Raw genomic sequence first — 22,798 nt, 5'->3', positions numbered from 1 at the left:
AAAGGGGCCACAACCCACAGGTTGAAAACCACTGACTAATAAATAGTCACTTGGAGTTGGCATCGACTCAATGGCAGGGAGTTTTTTTTATTTTGGTGCTGTCAAATTTCACATTCCAGTGTTTAATATACTGCTATCCATTTTCCCACCATCCATCTGTCAGATGGTTGTACTATGATGGTTTGCATCTTGATATGATGCTGGAAGCTATGTTACCAGTATTTCAAATACCAGCAAGGTCACCCATGGTTGACATGTTTTGGCAGGGTTTCTAGACTAACACAGATTTACAAGCTGAGTAATATTTAAGAGTAAGTTAAAATGTATTGCTACTGGGTTCCTAGTTCATATATAACAACAACAAAAATTCAAGCCAAGCCTGCTGCCATCGAGGTGAAATTAGAGCCCAGAAAAAATCACTTTTAATTAAACTACGTAATAACTAAAGTACTTAATGTTCAACAACTTACCTTGAACATTCCAGCACACATATTCTGATAAGCCTGGCTCATTGTGATCTCTCGGCTCAATGGGCGTACTAAGAGGAAAAAAAAATCATACACACTTTTACCCCCCTCTACTCCAGCATTACTGGGAAAAAAATCTAGTAATTGTAATAAGCCTTTCAGCTTGTGCACTAAATGAAAACATGATACAAATTATTCATCTTTCAGACTAAATTTTAAGGTTAAAATCTACAAAGAGTTATACACAACTGTAAACACCAACAGTGTTCCCCAAATAGCTAACACCATAAAACTCTAGTATAAAGTAATTTTAACTTTTCCTGAATTCACCATATTGAGTCTTAACTTGTACAGAAAACTCATAAATACAAGTCATTTATGGCACACCAAAACTTTAAATCTTTGAAAATAAATACAAAGAAGTATTTTCTTAAGAATTGCAGGCATATTTATACTCTTCCCCGAGGGACTTTGAAATATTTCTCTCTTCTCAGGGTTCTTGATGCCTCACATTGCTTTATATTGAGTCTAACAGCACTGTTTTGAATCTACTTCCCTCCTAAGCTGTCAGGACTCTTTCTGTCTTCTCCAGCTGTCTTGTTTCTCTAACCAATATTACTTGTTCATTCCATGTGGCCACTTGCTTTCCTAAGATTCTCTAATACATGGGATAAAAAAGTATAAGAAAAGTAAGGAAAGGAACAAGAAGCCTACATTACGAACATCTGAACTTCTATACCTTACATTTTAAGAGAAAAACTGACAATAAAATGTAACAACTAATTTGTTTATCACCAGTCGGGCATAGGGCTCTAGTTATTTGTAGAAACTGAAGTATACCCCAATGGTCTTTATTTCTTAAATATGAAAGTAATCCACAGTACCTTTCTTCTTTTTCTTTGTTTTTTTACTGCTACGGCCTTTCTGCTGCTCTTCCATTATCCTTTCCTCTGCCATTTGAGAGCCATCAGCACGACTCAGTGTTGACATCAACCAGGCATACAGGAATTCAGAGAGATACCTAAGACGATAGATAAGAATACCTCAGTCGCAAAGAGACCAATAAGGAAAATAATTTCATTAATATTCACACTGCTACTAGTAAGGAGATATTTGTTTATAATAGCTTCAAAGTTAAAGAGAAGCAAACAAATTAACTACTGAGATCGTAGCTAGATGAGATCTTATAAGAAATCTGTACTAAAAATGACTAATTTCATTTTTTGTTGTCAGTACAATATTTAAAATTTTCAGATTCTCTAAACTTCCTACAATGACAATACATTTCAGTTTTTCAAAAGGTTTCCTGATAACAATATATGTATATGTATATGCAGATATATATACACCCACACGCATGCGCACACACACAACCAGTAGCTAACTACTTTGTCAAGTCAATTCTCACTCACAGTGATCCTATTAAGGACAGAGTGGAAAGACCCCTGAGGGCTGCCAAGGTTGCAAAGTTTTACAAAAGCAGAATGTCACATTTACCCCATGGGGTACTCAGAATGTTCAACTTGTCAACCTTTTGGTTTGCAGCCAAGTGCTTTAACCACTACACTACCAGGGCAACTTTGTATATACATACACATATAAATGAAATGATTGTCCATTAGAACATTTTTTACTACATCGGGCCATATTTAACCTTAACCTATAAAGTATTTTATTTACCTGTCAATCACAAAAAGCAGCAAATAAATTCACAAAAAGATAAAAATTTGTATCACACAAGTCCATTGTAAGAAATGAACATACAGGCTGTACTTTTGAGTTTTTTCAATAATGAAATTCAAAATAGCAGCATTCTACCAGATTCTGGTTTTTGAGCAGTATAACATATTCTCCTAAATTAAAAAAAAAAAAAGAAGTTCAAATCTAAGAGATGGATAGCTTAAATCTGAACTATAGGCCAAAATGAACAAAACTATGACCTCATTCACTGCCACTCACCCAGCCTACAGGACAAAGGAGACTGACTGCCCTTTTGGTTTGCCAAGACCATAAACCATATGGGAGTACAAAGTCACCTCTCTCTTCCATGGACTGGCTGGGGGCTTCTAAATGCTGATTGCATTTAGCAGCCAAATGCACACCCCATTACACTACCAAGGGTACGGAAGCACAGGGCAAGACTAAATAAACCAAAGCAAGGCCTGATGATTACACAACTCATTTTAATATGCTTAAACTACTGAACAGCATGATGTGAATTATGTCAGTAAAACTGTTTACATCTCAAATATATATATAAATAAAACTAAAGGCTTACTACGATGTAAAATGAAAATTAAAGGTTCTAAAAGCTATTATGATGATCAAGTTTGAACATATAATGTCTGTTTTCACAATTCTTTCCTAAACATATGCAGTAGGATATTAACATTAAGCACATATAAAACATGTGAAAGTCGTACAGAGCTTAGTCAAAGAGTATGCTTGTAATGACTAATATTTTATATTTTAAAGCTAAACCAAGCACTTCATTATAGTAAGTTCAAAGGGTTAAAAAAAAAACAAATCTTGTATAGTGTGATACTTTAAGTTGTGTTCAAGGTGATCTAGCTCTAATTTTCAGTATTTTTCCAACTATCTTACAATTACAGTTATAATGCACTACAAGAAAAAGTGTCCTATAATTACAGATTGTGCAGATCTGTCTACCCACCCACCACATTTACCACAAATGTTTCTCTTACCAGTATATGTAGTAATACTCATGCATGCTGTAGAGTTCCAATTCAAAGCCACTTAGCAGATACTGTATCATAATTCGAAGGTTATGGTAAAGGACCCAGGTACCTAAACAGGCCAAATGTTGCCTGTGAGGTTCTTGTTTTAACAGCATTGTGTGAAGTGCTGCATCAACCTTCTCTGCCTATTGGAATAAAATTGTAACATTAACATTTTTTATTTTAACATTTTTTTAAGTAATGAGAACTTATAAAAAATAAACAGCTAATTATAATACAAGAGCAAAAAAACTTCAATCTCACCATCCAAGAATTCAATTGCATTTCAAATGCTTTTTTGTCTAAGTTCACATTCAAGTCCTTTACCCCACTATAGTTAACATTTACACAAACACGCCTAAAACTAAAAAATATCCATTTCATAAGGGATAAAATGCAAATAATTCTCTAATTTGTTAGTTATATTATCAATTAATGTTACCGTTTCCCACAGGTTTATTTTTAAATCACTAATTTTTTATTACATGTTCTTGCTACAAAACTATACTCCTATACATATTGTATAATTTATCCTGATTATCAAATAAATAATCCAAGATGTTCATCAGTTTGAATTATTGTTTTGTAAACACTTAAGTATAAGAATCTGTTACACTTTAAGTGACAAATAAGCTTATCATATTGAAAAAAATGTAAATAAAAATGCTCCAAAGGTTGTTTAAAGTACCTGGAATAATGGTTCTTAGGGGTATGGCAGGTGAGGTTGGGTGGAAATGAGGAAACAATGAGTACAAGAAAGAAAAAAAAAACATTCTAAAATTGATTTGGTGATGACTGTACAACTCTCTATGACATATACATCTATATTTTAAGATAAAAGGACATGGCAGGAGGCTAGCAGGAAATGGGGAGGTAACGAGTACAAGAAAGAAGAAATATCTTGGAAATGACTGGGAAGTGGCACAATTCTTATGAATATGACTGAACGATTAAAATGTATGTAATGTAATTTACATAACAGTGAAATTGTTTAAAATAAACTAATCATAAATAAATAAATAAATACTCTGGCCAAGGAACAAGAAATGGGAATTTGCTGAATCTTACCTCATCCTGTAAGGTAGCAAATTCCTCAAGAATATGACCAAGCTTATCTCTCTGTCGAGCCCTGTTATGTCCATGGATCTGAATAAGACTACAAAATGGCTGCAATACACACACAATTTGTTAACTGTCAATTGGAAATTTCCTGGTAATAAAAAACCTTAACATTCTATTTTTCCAAAATTTGGTTTAAGGAAAAACACACTGAACATATAAAAATCTTGCCTACATACAATTTCTACATAGGCACAATATCAAAATTACCCAATAGGCTACAAAAAAGTAGGTGGCCTTTGAAACGTATTTCCCTATGGCAAAAATATTTCCTCCAATCTTTTAGATATATCCCTGCAATTTCTAAAGTTCAACTTCTTTTCTGCTTACCGTATATTCTCGTGTATAAGCCGAGTTTTTCGGCACATTTTTAATGCAGTTTTTGTGGTAAAATCAGGTGCCTCCGCTGATATTCAGGTCGGGTTATACTCCAGTATGTACGGTATTTCAAGCTAAAAGCCAATACTCAAAGTTGCCATTTCTGTGTTGCTTTAACTATCCAGAATGTTTAATAATTATATGCTTCAATAATAGCTCACTCACTATGACTGTCACTCATAGTGACCCTATAGGACAGGGCACCACTGCCTCAGTGGATTTCTGAGACTGTAACTAGATACGGGAATAGAAAACCTGTTCTTTCTCCCCAAAAAGTAATTTCCTATACCTATAAACCCTGAAATTCTGCTGCTACTCTTTCTATGCAATATTCTCACATAAAAATTTCCAATATCTCACTGACCAGGATTTTTGTATTTAATATATAAGGTTCTTTTTAAAGATATTGTTTCACATTTATATACTTTGACAGACAGTATTTTACTTGCCCAATAATTACCCAATATAGAGGTATTGTTCATTTTTTTAAGACTGAGACATTTGCAGAGAAGTATGAAGTGACTGATCTGCTTTCCAGTAATAAATGTTAGTTACTAAATAAGCTCTGGTCTTTGATTGCTTCTTCTTTCACATACCATGCTGTGTTCTATAAAGATATTTAGTACTGGAATCAGGCACCAAATAACTATCTGGTTTTGTTCCTCAATAACTAATCACTAATAATTTTAAAATATTATAACATAATCATATAATGCACCCTTAACTTTGCACCTTTGCCTTACTATTTAAGATTAAGAAAGTTTATAATCTCATCTGAATTAACAACTTTAATTTTATTATAATCCTGTTCATTAAGGTTGCACACAGTTAAGTGGACAAGGATGTTACACCAAATATTGCTTGTTCATAGGTTAAAAAAAAAATACCTTGCCATACCCACTTATAAAAAACCCTGAAGAAACAACTGCTGTTTTAAAGTTGGGCACATAACAGTCTGTGGTCCCTTGGGGTTGCAATGAGAGGTCATCCAAAGTTGCCTCTATATTTAGCACCCTACCAGGAAGACTACATGTTAGGAAGCCATGTAGTGGATGTGAAGGGAAAACAGAATTTTTTTTATTGATTCAGTGAAATAAAATACAAGATATTAGATAAAAAGCACAAATGTATGAGCTCAAAAGTAGTAATTCTACAATATTTCAAGTACCCTGCACTTGCGTCAGAGTTCTTACCCGAACACAGTGAGAAACAAAGGAGTCAATACAGTCCTTAGCCTGATGATTATTATACAGGCAGCACCTGTAAGATAAGTCACCTCATCAAAACTGAGCGATTTGACTAAGGACAAAGATTCTACCACCCCTTTTCCTCAGACACACCTCAGCACCCCACCTGGCAATTAAAAATTTTTGTACACAATCCAGGATACAATGTATTGTCTTCTCATTCCAGCACCCCCAGGGGATGGGGTGGCCTATTTGGGGAAACACTGACCTAAATAAAGCAGCAGTGACTGCTGTAGGTGATACCAATAAATGGAATAGATAGAAATAGAGCAAATAAAAACAAATCCCTTACAAAGTTGTAGACTACCGGTATAATATGAAGTAGTCCACTAGTGTTTTACTCACATAATATGTGTGTGATATTCTCAACCCTTCAGGTCTATATTTGGATACATTAGAGTTGTATCTAGTAAGATCAAGTTGAGCACAAAAGTTTAAAGTCCCATTATTTTATGGTCCTGTAGGTCATGAATTTCCTTATAATTGATATTCTTATGGATTATGTTCAGAATAGTAAAGACTATAGAATCCTAACTTTTTCACAAGATGTCACATTTTCTACTACTGGCTGTAAATTATCACCTGCACATGCCTCTAGCACAGTGGTTCTCAACCTTCCTAATGTTGCGACCCCTCAAGTTGTAGTGACCCCCCCAATCATAAAACTACTTTCGTTGCTACTTCATAACTGTAATTTTGCTACTTTTATTAATCGGGCAACCCCTATGAAAGGGTCCTCTGACCCCCAAAGGGGTCACAACCCACAGGTTGAGAACCACTGCTCTAGCACCTCATCTTCTAGTTTCACAAGGTGGACTCTGCTGTATTGTTCCTTATCTCACACTACTTATGATGATGCATTTATCTACTCCCTTTTCTCGTCCACTGGATTGTAAGCAGGTGTTTTAGCCTCCTTTTCCCTTAGGCCCTAGAAAGGGATTTCATAATAACAATAGGCACTGAATAATAATTCCTTAAATTAGGGCATTAATAAATATGAAATGAATAAAAATATTGCTTAAAATGGATGGTGGAGCAGGTATCTCCCATAGGTTAGGTATTTCTGCCCACTTGATATATTTAATCATCATTTCTTTTTTAAAAAGTAAACCTCAAAAACCTGATGAGAGCAAAACCCAGTTAGAAATGAAGTCCCAAATACTAAGATGTTGGTGGGGGTGGAAGGAAGGGTTCATGCACCAAGGATGTATGAGTGTTCTGAAGTCTCATCTTACTGGATAGGGAACCAGGACCTGGTGACGGTGGGAAAAAGACGATACTTTGTTTCCAAAACGTTGTTTAAACACACACACACACACACACACACATATCCAATTGTGCAATCTCTGGGATAGCAGCATAACCCCTTAGAGAAAGGAACACTATAGAAACTTCGAGATCAACGGGGGGGGGGGGAGAGGAGGAAATGACTAAAAAAAATTAAGCAAATGAACTAGGTAAAAGGAAAATGTAGAGGAAACTGAAGAACGAAGAAAACAACTAGCAGCTAAATTTTTTTTTTAAACTATTATGGCTGCTATACTTATTTACTGTGAATAGGTTGAATCCCTCTTTCAAAGATTTAGCTTGTCAAGAACTGAAAACAAAACCCACTCCCTCAAGACTGTGTTCCTTAGACACTCGTCAAGCCTGGAAGCGAATTCACTCGTGGGATTAACTTTCAGTGAAACAGATTGGTCTACAACATGAACAACACCAGGGAGGGACACAATCCTCAGTAAAATCAATCATAAGAGACCAAATGGGCAGAGGCTACCCAAACAAAGTGCAGAACACAGGAAGAGGTAGAAAAGGCAAATAAAAACAGGAAGTGGGGAGAGCACAGTTAAACATTTAGAAGAATGCAACCAATTCACTAAATAAAATGTGTTGAATAGAAAACTAATTTGCTCTGTAAACTCTTACCCAAACTACAATGATAAAATTAAAAATTTTAAAGCAAAAGCAAAGACCAGTTAAAAGCCAGATAGAAGAAGCACATTATTAGAGGAGGATTTTTAGAAGGCTTAAAAAAAAGAAACAGAAGTCAAAATAAAAAACAAAAAATAATGGACTAGTAATACTACCATGAAATAAGGTAGTACTTAAGGTTGAAAGTACTAAATATGGCAAAGAGATAGAATGTACACTTGATGAGGTCAGTGTAACAACTTAAAAGTACTGAAGACATAAAGCAAAAGTTTAGCAATGCAAGGAAAATATAGGAAGAGCAATTTTGGTAATTTGTGTCAGTCAAAATTGTTTTCTATGTGTTAGTAAGTCAGACATAAAGACACACACATATAAAATTATACACTGTTCAGAATTAGGCAGATCTAATAAAGAGGAAAACCTAATTAATAAACCCAAAAACTCAATTAACAAAAGTAAATATTAAACTTTGCCTCCTAAGAGGCAAGAATCTCTTTATTGAGGTTTTATTCCCTCTAGAATACACACAAAACTCTATCATGTACTTGGCCACTAAAACAAACAAAAAAAATTCACAGTAACATTACTTTACTATGGTCACTGGAAACTGCTGCTCAACATTATTTTAGAGATTGTAGCAAAGCAATAATTCAAAAATAATCAGTGTGAACAGAAAATAAAATTGTCTCTTTCAGGGAAAAGATATTCTGTTTCCCTTAACAGTCTTGGCAGCAAAAATAAAACAAAAAGATAAAATAGAATAAAACAAAATAAAATTCCCTAGAAACAAATCAGGAATATATTTAAAGAAGAATATACATGACCAACACAAAATAATTAAAGGATATAAAATAAAACTCGACTAGATGATTTAATATATAAAAGTTTACTCTTGAACGGTTAGTTTGTAATTTATTAAATTCTGATAGATTCCAGTAAAAAAAATTAATGGTTTATATTACTGACAGTGATTATCTAGTGGGCTATCTAAAATGAACAGATAGTTAATTTTAACGTGACTGTGCCTGTGTGTGTGTCTCGGCGTTGAAAGAATACAACATGTCTTACAATACTTACTTGGGAGAAAGCACCGGAGGACTGACAAAAGACCGAAGTGCATCTTTCACCATATCTTGCATGAGATGGGTTCCAAATACCTTTTTGTTATCCACCAAAAAAGTGGTCTTAGAACAAACAAATATTACATATTAATAATTCTGTCACAACCCTGGCATTATTTTACATATATATAACCATTACTGTGATATAAACACACTTATATATAGCACAGCCTATGAAAGAAATTGCCAAATGAAAACCTGGTGGAAATTGTATAAATCACTGCCCTACAATGGGTGCCACTTACCATATATACTAGAGTATAAGCCGACCCGAATATCAGCTCAGGCACCTAATTTTACCACAGAAACTGCATTAAAAAATGTGCTGAAAAAAATGTATAAATGTGCTTGACACAATGGATGTATGCATGGACTGTGATAATAGCTGTACCAGCCCACCAAAAATGATTTTTTTTAAAAGTCATCCCCCCACCCCAAAATGTGCTAAAAAACTCAGCTTATACACGAGTATATATTTAATCCCTATTTAAAGCTGATACAGGAGAATACGTTATCCAGAAAAAAAGCCTGCTACATCAATAGTAGTATTATATTAAATTAGGTCAGCAGTTCTCAACCTGTGGGTCCTGACCCCTTTGGGGGTTGAATGACCCTTTCACAAGGGTTGCTTAAGACCATCAGAAAACACATTATTTCTGAAGGTCTTAGGAACCGAGACCTGGTCTTCAATCGGTGTCCAGGCGGGTCTGCCCACATGCAGACATGTCCACATACGAGCAGCTGACACCATGCTTCAAGACAAAATTTCATTTATTTGTTTGGAAATAAACATTTCACAATATATAATTACATACTGTTTTTGTGATGAATCACTATGCTTTAATTATGTTCAATTTGTAACAATGAAAATACATCCTGCATATCAGATATTTACATCATGATTCATAACAGTAGCAAAATTACAGTTATTAAGTAGAAATGAAAATAAATTTATGGTTGGTGGTCACAACAACATGAGGAACTGTATTAAAGGGTCATGGCATTAGGAAGGTTGTGAACCACTGAATTAGGTAGTTAACTGGTAGGTCTAAAGTCTAAGGGTTGCGACAACCACTACAATCATGATACAGGATTCCATGTCATGAAATCCTCTCCATGGCCTAGTCCCTGGCAAAATATGTTTTGCCTTCTTTAGAATGTCATTAACATGGACTCAAGTAGTCTTTTAATTCAGGCTTCCTTCACCTAGCACACTGCAACTGACATTCATCTACACTGTTGAGAGTATCATAATACATTCTTTTTATTAGTAGATGTCACTGGGTGTATGTGCCATAGTTATTTTTATCCTTTCAACAGCTTAAGAACATTTGTCATTTTCAGTTGTGCAAGCATGAAACTGGCTATAAACATTGACACACAGATTTCTATGAGAACATAAATTTCTGTTTTTCTCAGATAAAAAGTACTTAAATCATATCAAATGCTTGTCTGGAAACCATTGAAAATTAGACTAGCGAATTACATTTATTGATTTTTGAAGGTTGAACTAGTCTTGCATTCTAAACCCCCTTTGGTCATGATGTCTTAATTACATATAATACCAAATTTAAGTTGCTAACGCTTTGTTACAGATTATTCTATCTGGGTTCATAAGGACTATAAACTATAGTTTACTTTCCTTGAAATGTCCTTTGCTTCATTTTGTATCTGAAAAGTATTCCTGCCCGCTCTATTTTCTGGAAGGCACTTCCAGAACTGGCCTGGAGTTTCTTTATTGGAATGTTGTTAGCAAACCATGGACCAATTAATTCATGATAAAGTGTACGCAACTGCTTTTGCAATTCACCTGGATCGTTTCAGCACCCCTTGGTGGGGCAGTATCACCAACTTCGGAAACATTGCTCTACATGTTGTGTAACGTCAGTTGCTCTTTTATTCCTGAGTCATTTGTATCTTCTCTCCCTCTCTATTGTTTGGCTAGAAGTTTGTAAAGTTTCTTCACATTAAAAAAAAAAAACCCAACTTACTTTTGGTTGGAACTCATTTTCAAAAAAAAAAACCTATGGTTTTTTGGTTCCTGTTTCATTGATATCTGCTTTTATATTAATCATTTACTTCTGTTTGCCTACTTAATTTGTTCTTCAGTTCCTGGTTTCTTAAATGAAAGCTTAGTTAACTAATTTAAGATTTTTCTTCTTTTGTAATATAAACAATTAATGCAACAAATTTTGCTCTAAGGATAGTTCTTTAGTTGTGCCTCACAAATTTGTGATGTAGTATTTGCATTTTCATCAGTTCAAACTAATTCCAGACAACCCAATTACTTCATAGGTTATTTAGGATGTATTATTTAGTTCTCCAATATTGGCAATTTCCAAAGATACAGTTATGTTATTGCACATTCAGTTTAATTTTGAAATGCTCAAAGAATATACTTGGCAGGATTCCAATTTTTTATAAATATATATATTAAGGTGTGTACTATGGCCCAGGTAGTGATCTTGATAAATGCATACAATTTTACGTCAACACTTTGACTAGACATTATCAACAATTTAGAATATCTTTTTAAAGGCATCAATCAATAAAACAATGTCAGCACATGTATAATTTAATGCTTAAAGAAGCATTTAACTACTAAATGAAACTTACTTGTAATAGAGATCTTGAAAGAACACAAGGTGATTGTTCACTAAAATCACAAAAAAAATCCTAAAAGATACATTGAAAGAAAAAGCAATGTTATTAATAGGTAAAATAGCAGAAAATGTTTGTATTTAAAGTACATTTAATTTTTCTAGACCTCTGGAAGTTGGTATCTTAGCAGAGTGGAAATATGACAAATAGATAAAGGTTATCTCCACAGAAACTAATTGTCCCAAAGGGACATCAGATAACTTCAGAACCTATTTTACAACTGACCAATAATTCTGTTTCATGGATAACAACAGGGAACTAATAAGGCTATTATAACAGTGCACCAGTTTTCACGGAGTTTTCTATTGCAGCTTTATAGATCTCATCAGCATAGCATACATTAATAACTCACGAGGAGGTACTAAAGAGGAGACCAACCTGCCGTTCTTAACCTCACAAATGAATGGCAACTACTAATGCAAATTCTGAACTGTGTATTATGCAACATCACTAAAATTAGAGAGGGAAAAAAAGGAGGAAGAAAGGAGACTAGAAATTGTAGAAAGTAGTAATGATACAGTTGAAGGGGTGGGATCAGAAATGTTCAAGAATATTCATTATTTCGCCTATTTTGTTTATAAATTTCACTATAATAAAATGTGTAACATTAACATTGTCATTTTAACCATTTTTAAGTGTACAATTAATGGCATTAATTACATTCACAGGAGTCCCTGAGTGGTATAAACAGCTGGTGGACCAAAAGGTTGGTGGTTCGATGTCACCCAAAAGTGTCCAAGAAGAAAAGCTTACCAATTTGCTCCCAAGTATTCATAACTTTAAAAATTCTCTGGAATATAGGTCTACACTGACGCATGGAGTTGTCACGAATAGTAACTGACTTTTCATCAACTGGTATTGACTGATTATATTTTAAAGATCCTATGATTAATAAGGAAAAAACATACACTAATATAACAACTAAGGATCAAAAAAGTCTATGCAGCAGAGTAAGAAAGGCTCTATCATTGCAAGTAGGCCACTAACTAGCCTTCCAATTTGGTTACAACCCTTCTGAACCTTACTTAACTTTGCTAGAAAATGAACTGAATTTTCTCTATTATCTTAGAGGAATGAAGTACATGACATAAAGATTTACTTAAACAATACCATAAACAATAAAATCCAAGATGTAAGATTTGCAGTAGAGCTTAAATTCTGAGCATTCATTTTGCAGAAGGTTACAGATAACAGTGAAAGCACCAAATCCATTTGTAGAGTTCTTGTGTGGATTACACTTTCATTGTATTCCTGACAGCGACTAAGGATGTTAAGTTTTGCCCTCAGATAGAGTGCATTATAAATTGGATTACTGCAGATACAGTTAGGTTAAATTTTAAGATATTATCTTTTTTCCCTTTTGACCCATTTTTAATTTGTTCTAGCTTCTATTATCCTCTGATTTCTTTTGGACTGAAGTTTTTCTGTCTTCTATTGTCATTGTTAGGAGGTTTTATATGATTTCTTTCTATAAACTAGGCAGAAGCTAGATTAATACTTTCTTAGAGTTATGGTAGGGGAGGCTAAAGAGTAATGGAACTAACAACAATGGGTAGAAGAGTGAAGGCAACGTTCTAAAATTGATTGCGGTTATAACTGTAATATATTTAAGACAATAAATTGCATGGCATGTGAATTATATGCAAAAAAAATGGTTTCTTTAAAAGTTACCTAAAAAGATGTTTTGCTAGTATTGCAACATAGTACATAATCTCTCAATGCCATGGCATTGTACACTGATTATACAGAACAGACTAAAGCTGCCTGTGCAAGTTTCTAAGCCTTTAACTCTTTACAGAAGTAGAAAACATTGTTTTTCTACTGTGGAGTGGCTGGTGGCTAGCATAAGCATAAGCCATAGTGCATTTGTAGATTATTTTCTAAATTTAAGTAAATAGGAAAGAACTGTGGGGGAAAAAATCTACCCTACGGTATACACTTATAATGGGACGCTGTGCAGCTTATAATGCAGGTATTAAAATAATGTAGAGACATGCACATTTGTTAACGTGAAAAATAGATGTTAATGACGTAAAGAACAGTGACTGTTAAATGACAGGTTATCAAGTACTATGATCCCATTTCTCCATGAAGAGTATTTATACACATACACACATATGTACGACTTTTTGAAGATATTTAAATGTGAAGAAGAATGTTACTATCCACTGTGGGTGGCAAAGTTGTTGAATCTGAATTTCTTCTTAAAATTTTCTAGCATAAAACAGATTATTCACTCTTGGGATAGCCAGTCTTTAAAAAATGTCTTAAAGGCTTGAAGGCAAACCAGCAGCCATCTAGCTGAGAAACAACAAAGCCCACACAGAAGAAGCACAACAGCCTTTGTGATCATGAGGTGCCAATGGGATCAGGTATCAGGCATCAAAGACCCAGAAGAAAAAAAATCATATCAATGTGAATGAGGGGGTGTGTGGAGTGGAGACCCAAAGTCTATCTGTAAACAACTGGACATCCCCTCATAGAAAGGTCACAAGGAAGAGAGGAGCCAGTCAAGGATGCAGTAAAGCACCGATGAAACATACAACTTTCCTCTAGTTCTTTAATGCTTCCTCCCCGCCACCCCCTCCACTATCATGATCTCAATTCTACCTTACAAATCGGGCTATACCAGAACATGTACACGGGGTATAGATAAGACCTCGCAACACTAGCAATCCAAGACTGATAAAGCCCTCAGGACCAATAATGAGAGTAGTGATACCAGGAGGGTAAGGGGAAGGTGGGAGGAGAAAGGGGGAACCAAGCACAATGATCTACATAAAACCCCTTCCTAGGGGGATTGGTAATGGGGGGGGGGGTATTTATGAATTTTCAAGGGTTCATGATGGAGGGAGGGGAGGGGAGGTAGAAAAATGAGGAACTGATATCAAGGGCTCGTAGAAAGAAAATGATGATGGCAACATATGTACAAATGTGGTTAACACAATGGATGAATGTATGGATTGTGATAAAAGCTGCATTAGGCCCAATAAAATGATTTTTTTTAAGTGATAAACTATTCTTTTATTAAATCAAAGTTTATATCCTGGAGTAGATTTTTGTACTTACCAAAATACAGTGTAAATTTGTTAAATTGACAACCTCACAGACAGTTTTTACTCTATCTATTACTCTTGCAAAATAGTTGACCATTTCTTCTCTTTTAATTATTTTTGCATAGCGAGGAAAGGTGGGTGGAAGTAGCCTCTGGTTAACAAGGGGTTCAAAGCCCATCATGATTGGATGATCTAAAAAGAAAAACAGAAAAAGGTAAGATTTCCAACATTAACCTGAAATTTAAACTGCAAATGCAATTAACTATAAAAAGAAAACTGAGTTTCTCCAAAGCATCTCCAAATTCTAAGCATATCCTTGAAATAGATTTTATAAATTATTAAAAATATATAACAACTTTTTAAAAATTACATGAGCAGACTTAAAAACCTAAAACTGCACTTCCCACTTTCACATTGGAAACGAGGTTTACGATTTCAAAATGAACTTCAAAGGAAGTAATATGTATATTTACTCCAGAAGAATCAACGCTCTACAAATCATGACAGTATAAAGAAACGTAAAAGTGTAAATCTCAAAAATGTAGGCTTCTAGTCCCCTTAACTTTTACAAGTGGATAGTAAATTCTGTCCAAACTCAGCTACATTGTAATTCAAAAATAGTACAGCACAGAAGTCAGCCTTTATTCCCCATAAATCAAGAATGCATTTGGTCCTAAGATGCACTTATAAAAATCTACAATACTTCAGAGAGATAACATATGACAGGGGACCCAAGAGTTCCTATTTCTTATTAATCCTTACTGTTGACATTTTTCACACTAGTGTCAAGCTAATTAATTGTTCCACCTGAACTCTAAAATGAGGAAGTTTCTTCTTGAAGCGTGAAATAATTAAGGATTTTGGATTCCAACTTCTGTTACACAACATGTAAACTGCAATCTAAATGTAAATAAAAAGTTTAAACATATCAATGAAATATAAAATTAAAGATGATTAAAATCTCACTGCCACTGAGTCGATTACATCTCATAAAAACCCTAAAGGACAAAGTAGAATTGTTCTTTAGGGCTCCTCAGTTTCTAAAACTGTAAATCTCAATGAGAACAAGACAGCCTCATCTTTCTCTGATAGATTATTAGCTGGTGGATCTGAACCATTGAACTATAGTCATCAGTCCCACACTTAACCCATAGGGCCACCAGAGCTCCATAAAGCAGAGTAGGTATCATCATCAAGAACTAAAAGCAAGATTACATTTAGTTCTTCTGAGACATATACTATAACGGTTCTTCAAAAACTAAAAAATATCCACTTGGATCAAGTGACCTGATGGTGAAAGAGCAACCCTGTGTCAGAGTAGAATTCTACTGTTTGTGTTTGTTTTTAAAATTTCATTTGATTAAAACACATAATCATACACCAATGCCACAGTTTCTTATTTACCCTTCAGTGACAGGATCACATTGTGTAACCATTCTCACTTGCCCTTTCTCAGTTATTACTCCCATATTAACATAAACTCACTGCCCCCTAAGATTCCAATCTTGCAAGTATTGTCAACTATATATTGATCCTATATATAGGATCCTATATTGATCCTATATAGATAGTTCTTAAAATATTCTAATACTCAGACATATTTTACTACTTAAGCTACATTATCATTTGCTTTTTAAGAAAACTTCAGATTGTTTGGTTTAAGGTTTAAAGATTATCTCAGGGCAGCAATTTCAGGAGTTCAACTACCCTCCAGAGATCTAGAAAGTCTATAGTCTGTGAAAATTTAGAATTCTGTTTTACATAGACACCCTTTGAGTCTTATAGAGTATTTTTTATCAAAATGTTCAGTAACAAGGATTGAGCACCATCCACAGCAAAGGAGGTTCATGGAGGCAATCAGGCTTTTCCCCTTCCTATTCCTGACTCTCCTTCCTCTGTTACTTCGGGTAAATAGAGCTCAGTTGTTGTACCTTAAACCTCTGCAAGTTTTGAAAGCGCCAAGCACTACACAATAGATTGAATAAAAGAATGAAGTATGTTTTCTTAGGCCATTTAACTGAGATGTCCCATGAATCCTAATCCTAATCCTAATCCTCCAAATCAAAGAACTAAATTCCATGATGTATTGGACTGTACACTGAAGGACTTAAAGATTAAGAACAAAGACACAGCATTCAATATGGATTGCAACTCGATGTAAAGAAAACCAAAATCCTTATCATTGGACTAACATATAGCATCATCATGATAAACCTAAATGTTGCCAAAAGATCCCATCTTTCTTGGATCCACAATCAATGCTCATGGAAACATCAATCAAGAAATCAAGCCTCATATTGCATTAAACAAATCTATGCATAAGACTTCTGAAAAGCATTGAAGAATAAGGCTGTCACTTTGACAACAAAGGTGTGCCTGAACAAACCATGGTATTTTCACTTGCTTCATACATACGCATGTGAAAGTTGGATAATGAATAAGGAAGACGGCAGAAGAATCAATGCATATGGATTATGGTGTTGGGGCCGGCCCCAATTCCAACTACGTGGACACCTGCCCTCCCCCCATAAGAATTTCTTTCAGAGGACAGCACGGAATCTGCAGCTCAGGGAGAGGGGCATGTCTAATCAGAGCACACGGGAGCAAATGAAGGGGGAGGAAAAGAGAGTAGAGGGCACCCTGGCCTACAAAGCCTTGATGACGAGATTCCCACTCAGAGCAGCCAACGCACAGAGAAGACCACATGGCCGGCTCCACTATGAGACACAGCATCTCTCACTGACCCACAGCCCTACAGGGGACAACACGGGAGACAGTGTGGGAATTCCACCTGATCTGATCCACCACACCGAGACAAAACACTACAGGTGTGCAACAGAAAAGCAAGGGGAGCAGAGCAACGAAGTCCCCAGTGAATACCAAAAATAGACTTTGGGGCCAGGGCTAGGCGCCCCAACAGATTCGACCGGAAAACACTCCTAAAGACCAAAAACAGTCCTTGAACTAACTACAAGCTTTTCTTTCTTGTTGTGTTTTGTTTTGTATTTTGTCATTGACTTGTTGTTGTTGTTTTATTTTATTTTGTTGCTTGGTTTTGCTCTGTCTTGTTTTAGTGCATGTTATTATCTCTGCAGGTCTGTCTAAATAAGATAGGCTGGATGAACAATCTGGAGGAGAAAACAATGGGACCAACAGTTCCAGGGGGACATGGGAGAGGGGGCGGTGGGGGGAAAGGTACTGGTGTTAACAAACCCAGGGACAAGGGAACAACAAGTGATCCAAACCGGTGGTGAGGAGGGTGTAGGAGGCCTGGTAGGGCGTGACCAAGGGTAATGTAGCCAATAGGAATTACTGAAACCCTAATGAAGGCTGAACATGATAGAGAGACAAGGGAAAAGTAAAAGGAAATAGAGGAAAGAGCTAGGAGGTAAAGGGCACTCACTTATAGAGATCTAAATAAAGGCATGTACATACGTAAATACATTTATATATGAGGATGTGCATATATGTATAGATTTAGTATTAAGGTAGCAGACGGACACTGGGTCTCCACTCAAGTACTCCCTCAATGCAAGAACACTTTGTTCTATTAAACTGGCATTCTATGATGCTCACTTTCCCAACAAGATCGCTGAAGACAAAAGCGAGTGCATAAGCAAAGGTGGTGAAGAAAGCTGATGGTGCCCGGCTATCAAAAGATATAGCATCTGGGATCTTAAAGGCTTGAAGGTAAATCAGCAGCCATCTAGCTCAGAAGCAACAGAGTGCACATGGAAGAAGCACACCAGTCTGTGTGATCACAAGGTGCCAAAGGGATCAGTCATCAGGCATCAAAGAACAAAAAATTATATTATTTTGTGCTCACCTCCCTGATACCTGATCATTGAAGACAAATGGGTGTATACTGAAATGTGGAGAAGAAAGCTGATGGTGCCCGGCTATCAAAAGATACAGCGTCTGGGGTCTTAAAGGCTTGGAGGTAAACAAGCTCTGAAGTAACAAAGCCCACATGTAAGAAGCCCGCCAGCCTGTGCTGTCAAGAGTTGTCGAAGGGATCAGGTATCAGGCATCATCATTGTGAATGAGGGGGAGTGCTGACTGGGGACCCAAAGCGCATCTGTTGGCAACTGGACATCCCCTTACAGAAGGGTCGCAGAGAGGACACCAGCCAGTCACGGTGCAGTGTAGCAACGATGAAACATACAACTTTCCTCTAGTTCCTAAATGCTTCCTTCCCCCCCGCCCCACACACACACACACTATCATGATCCCTATTCTACCTTACAAATCTGGCTAGACCAGAGGATGTACACTGGTACAGATAGGAACTGGAGACACAGGGAATCCAGGATGGATGATCCCTTCAGGACCAGTGGTGAGAGTGGCAATACCTGGAAGGTGGAGAGAGGTTCGGGTGGAAAAGGGGAACCGATTACAAGGATCTACATATAACCTCCTCCCTGGGGGATGGACAACAGAAATGTGAGTGAAGGGAGACGTCAGACAGTGCAAGATATGACAAAATAATAATTTATAAATTATCAAGGGTTCATGAGGGAGGGGGGAGCGGAGAGGGAGGGGAAAAAAGGGTTCATGAGGGAGGGGGGAGCGGAGAGGGAGCTGATGCCAGGGGCTTAAGGGGAGAGCAAATGTTTTGAGAATGATGAGCGCAATGAATGTACAAATGTGCTTTACATAATTGACGTATGTATAGATTGTGGTAAGAGTTGTATGAGCCCCTAATAAAATGATTGGAAAAAAAATAATTATGGTGTTGGTGAAGAATAATGAACACACCATGGACTGCCAAAATAACAAATAAAGTGGTCTTATCAGAATGCTTCTTAGAAATGAGGACCGGGAGACTTCAACTCAAAGATACTTTGGACACACTATAGGGAGACTAGTTACTGGAGAAGGACATCATGCTTGTGAAAGTAGAGGATCAGCAAAAACAATGAAGAACCTCAATGAGATTAAGTGACATAGTGGCTGCAACAATGGGCTGAAACCACAATTATCTGGGGATGGTGCAAGACTGGGCAGTGTTGCATTTTATTGTCCATATGGTTGCTATAAGTTGGAACAGATTTGACAGCACCTAACAACAACCAACAATAACAAGTACCCTCAGCAACTACTCTATATTATGGGGAGGGTGGGGGTGCAGGGAGGATCAGTGTAAATATCACACCTTTTGCAAATTTGACTTGTTAAAGGATGTACAACTTACTCATACAGCAATTACAATAATCAACTATGCAAACCTGCCCTTAATCAATGTGATTTTTTTTTCATTAGCAAACCCAAACTTAGTACTCCATAACCAATAGCCCCTACCCCTTTCTCCTTTCCTTCCTACCCTGCCCCTGCAAATTACTAAATTTTGTTTCCATATATATTTGTCTCTTCTTGGGTTTTAGACATAGTTATATGTGTCAGTTTGCTATTGATTTATTTCACTCAGCATGTGCTCAAGCTCCATTCATATTGTAACATGTATCAAAACTTTACCTCTCCTACTGGTTGAGGAGTATCCCTTTGTATTTATTGCACCACATTTTATTACATATTCATTTATCTGTTGAAGGAGCCCTGGTGACACCACGGGTTAAATATTGGGCAGCTAACCATAAGATTGATATTTCAAACCCAGCAACCACTTACAGAAAAAGATGAAGCTATCTCCTCCTGTAAATATTTCAGTCTTAGCAACACTAAGCAGCAGTTAGCAACCACTTACAGAAAAAGATGAAGCTATCTCCTCCTGTAAATATTTCAGTCTTAGCAACACTAAGCAGCAGTTCTACTCTATACTGTACGCTTGCTCTAAGACGGAATTGACTCAATGATCGAGGATTTATCTGTTGACAGGCAGCGACCAGGCTGTTTCTATCTTTTGGCTATTTTAAACAGGGCTGCAATCAAATTTGGTGTACAAGTCTGAGTCTCAGCTTTCAATTTCACCCAGAATAAAATTGCTGGGTCAGATGATAATTCTAGTTTTCACCTTATAGGGAATCACCACATTATTTCACTATTTTCTGAAATGGCTCTATCATTTTGCATTCCCACCAACAATGATTCCAATTTCTCTCACATCCTCCTGGACATCTATTTTCTGGGGCTTTTAATTTTGATTATCGTCGCCATTCTAAACCAAACTCAATGCCATCAAATTGATGCCAACTAATAGCAACCATGTAATACAAGGTAAAAGTGCCCCTGTGAGTTTGAGACTGTAACTTTACTAGAGTAGAAAACCCTGTCTTTCTCCCAAGAAGCAGCTCCTGGTTTTAAACTGCAGTTAACAGCTCAACAAGTAATCATGACGCCACCAGGGCTCCTTAGTAGAAATCAAATGGCATTTCCTTGTGGTTTTGATCTGCATTTCTGAGGAATAATGACATTATTTTTTTATGTGTTTGAGGGCCGAAGGATGGAGTTCCTCGTTGGTGAAATGTCTAATGAAATCCTTTGCCCTTTTTGTAACTTGGTTTCTCTTATTTATTTATTTATTTTTAGTTTGTCTATCATTTAAGTTATGAACTGACTTTATTTGCCTCTGGGTGAGCTTAAAACACTAGCCTTAGGCGGGATAAACAATCCTGAGGAGAAAACAACTGGACTGATGGGTTCCAGGGGGACACAGGTTAGGGGGAGGCAGGGGAAATAAAGGGGAGTGTTAACCAACCCCAGAGATACAGGAACAACAAGTGATCTAAAATCAATAGTGAGGAGGACAAAACCACGAAAGATTCAGAAAGGTTGACATAGTACAATTTTAGAATAAATCAAGCACAACATATTCCGAATGGGTAAGAAAAAAAAAGAATAGGAGCAAAATAAACAATTACCTCCTTTTGTGGTATCATTCTGGGCTTGGATGCCATGATGCAAAGAGTTATGAATGGCAGACAGAAGATCTGCTGCTTGAATCATCAATTTTTGAGCTTCTGCAACAGCACTGGTCTAGCAAATAAATCATCAAAAACATTCTTTATATTCTTTCATGGAAAGACATATATTTAATAGAGAAATCCTATAAACAATAAAGAAATTAAATATTCTGCGGTGACTTTACTTTTCATAAACTATTCACTTAATACAGGATACTCAGATCTTGTTACGATGGAAATTGTTTTTTTATTCACATATTTATCTTGTAGAATCCTTTTTAATTTCAAAGGAAACCTTTCTGGTTTATTCTGTTAACTTCGTATTTTAAATATCAAATAAAGATGCAGGCAATTAGAAAATGAAAAAATTTCAATTATTTCCACTCATTCTTCAAGATAGAAAAAATGTTTGTTATAGTAAGTGGCAAGTCAAAGACCGAAATTAGTCTGTAACTGACTAAAGTTAATGCAAAGAGACAAAAGTTAAAGAAATTATCATCCAGGCAATTATTTGTTAACTAAATAAAAGAATAGGCCTACTGAAATTTCTCAGTTTCAACCTCTCTTTACAATTCCCAATAAAAATCCACAATTTCATCTTCCATTATTTTATCAACAGGCATGGTAATGTAAAATTCATGTTTTCAGGAAAATCACCAAGGTGCTTGGATGTAAATTTCCCAGGAACTGTTTATTTGCCATCAGGAGAATTCCAACGCAAGCCTCAGAATTATTTCAATTAAGACATTCCACCAAAATAAATCACTAAAACACAAATGGACAAATGATTAAAAATACCCTTACCTCCTTCTTAGTAAAAGCTATAAGCACTGTCAGCAACACCCGAGTAAATTTCACTCTGCTGAATACAGCTAAACACTGTTGATGCTAAAGACACAAGAAAGAATTGAAAGTTAAAAGGTGTAAAATCTTTAAAAGGAATTTTTCAAACAATATTTTAAGTCCTAAGTCTCAATGTCAGTAACTTACTACATTGCAAAAACCTTTACAGATAAAAGACATTTATAAGCCTGAACAGTTGCAGAAAGCACAATAAAACAAAGTATCTTTTGAATAGAAATATTAAAGAACAAGAATGCAACAATGATTTCTTCCTGTGAAAAGTGGCAGCAAATTTTGTTTTACATTGTTGCTTGATTTTGCTCTGTCTTGTTTGTGGGCATGTTGTTGTCTCCGCAGGTCTGTCTGGATAGGACAG

The 22,798-nt window shown here is 35.9% G+C and overlaps 1 protein-coding gene across 10 annotated transcripts in view; it reads right to left on the bottom strand.

The window, feature by feature from the left end:
- Nucleotides 1-22,798, bottom strand: part of NAA35 (N-alpha-acetyltransferase 35, NatC auxiliary subunit) — a 109,550-nt gene that overhangs the window by 5,471 nt on the left and 81,281 nt on the right. For all 10 annotated transcript variants that reach the window (XM_045298636.1, XM_045298638.1, XM_045298639.1 and 7 more), the window contains 10 exons: nucleotides 22,384-22,467; nucleotides 21,538-21,652; nucleotides 14,733-14,911; nucleotides 11,619-11,678; nucleotides 8,959-9,065; nucleotides 5,896-5,962; nucleotides 4,274-4,372; nucleotides 3,173-3,351; nucleotides 1,352-1,488; nucleotides 471-538 (listed from right to left, as the gene is read on the bottom strand). In XM_045298636.1, coding sequence (XP_045154571.1) covers nucleotides 471-538; nucleotides 1,352-1,488; nucleotides 3,173-3,351; nucleotides 4,274-4,372; nucleotides 5,896-5,962; nucleotides 8,959-9,065; nucleotides 11,619-11,678; nucleotides 14,733-14,911; nucleotides 21,538-21,652; nucleotides 22,384-22,467 — 1,095 coding nt within the window. The remainder of the gene's footprint in view (nucleotides 1-470; nucleotides 539-1,351; nucleotides 1,489-3,172; nucleotides 3,352-4,273; nucleotides 4,373-5,895; nucleotides 5,963-8,958; nucleotides 9,066-11,618; nucleotides 11,679-14,732; nucleotides 14,912-21,537; nucleotides 21,653-22,383; nucleotides 22,468-22,798) is intronic.

This window comes from Echinops telfairi, unplaced genomic scaffold (genome assembly GCF_000313985.2).
Source record: "Echinops telfairi isolate 266 unplaced genomic scaffold, ASM31398v2 ScPeMD7_7429;HRSCAF=8467, whole genome shotgun sequence".
Taxonomy (NCBI): domain Eukaryota; kingdom Metazoa; phylum Chordata; class Mammalia; order Afrosoricida; family Tenrecidae; genus Echinops; species Echinops telfairi.
Note: the sequence above shows the minus strand (reverse complement) of the source record. Positions and strands in the feature narration are given on the sequence as shown.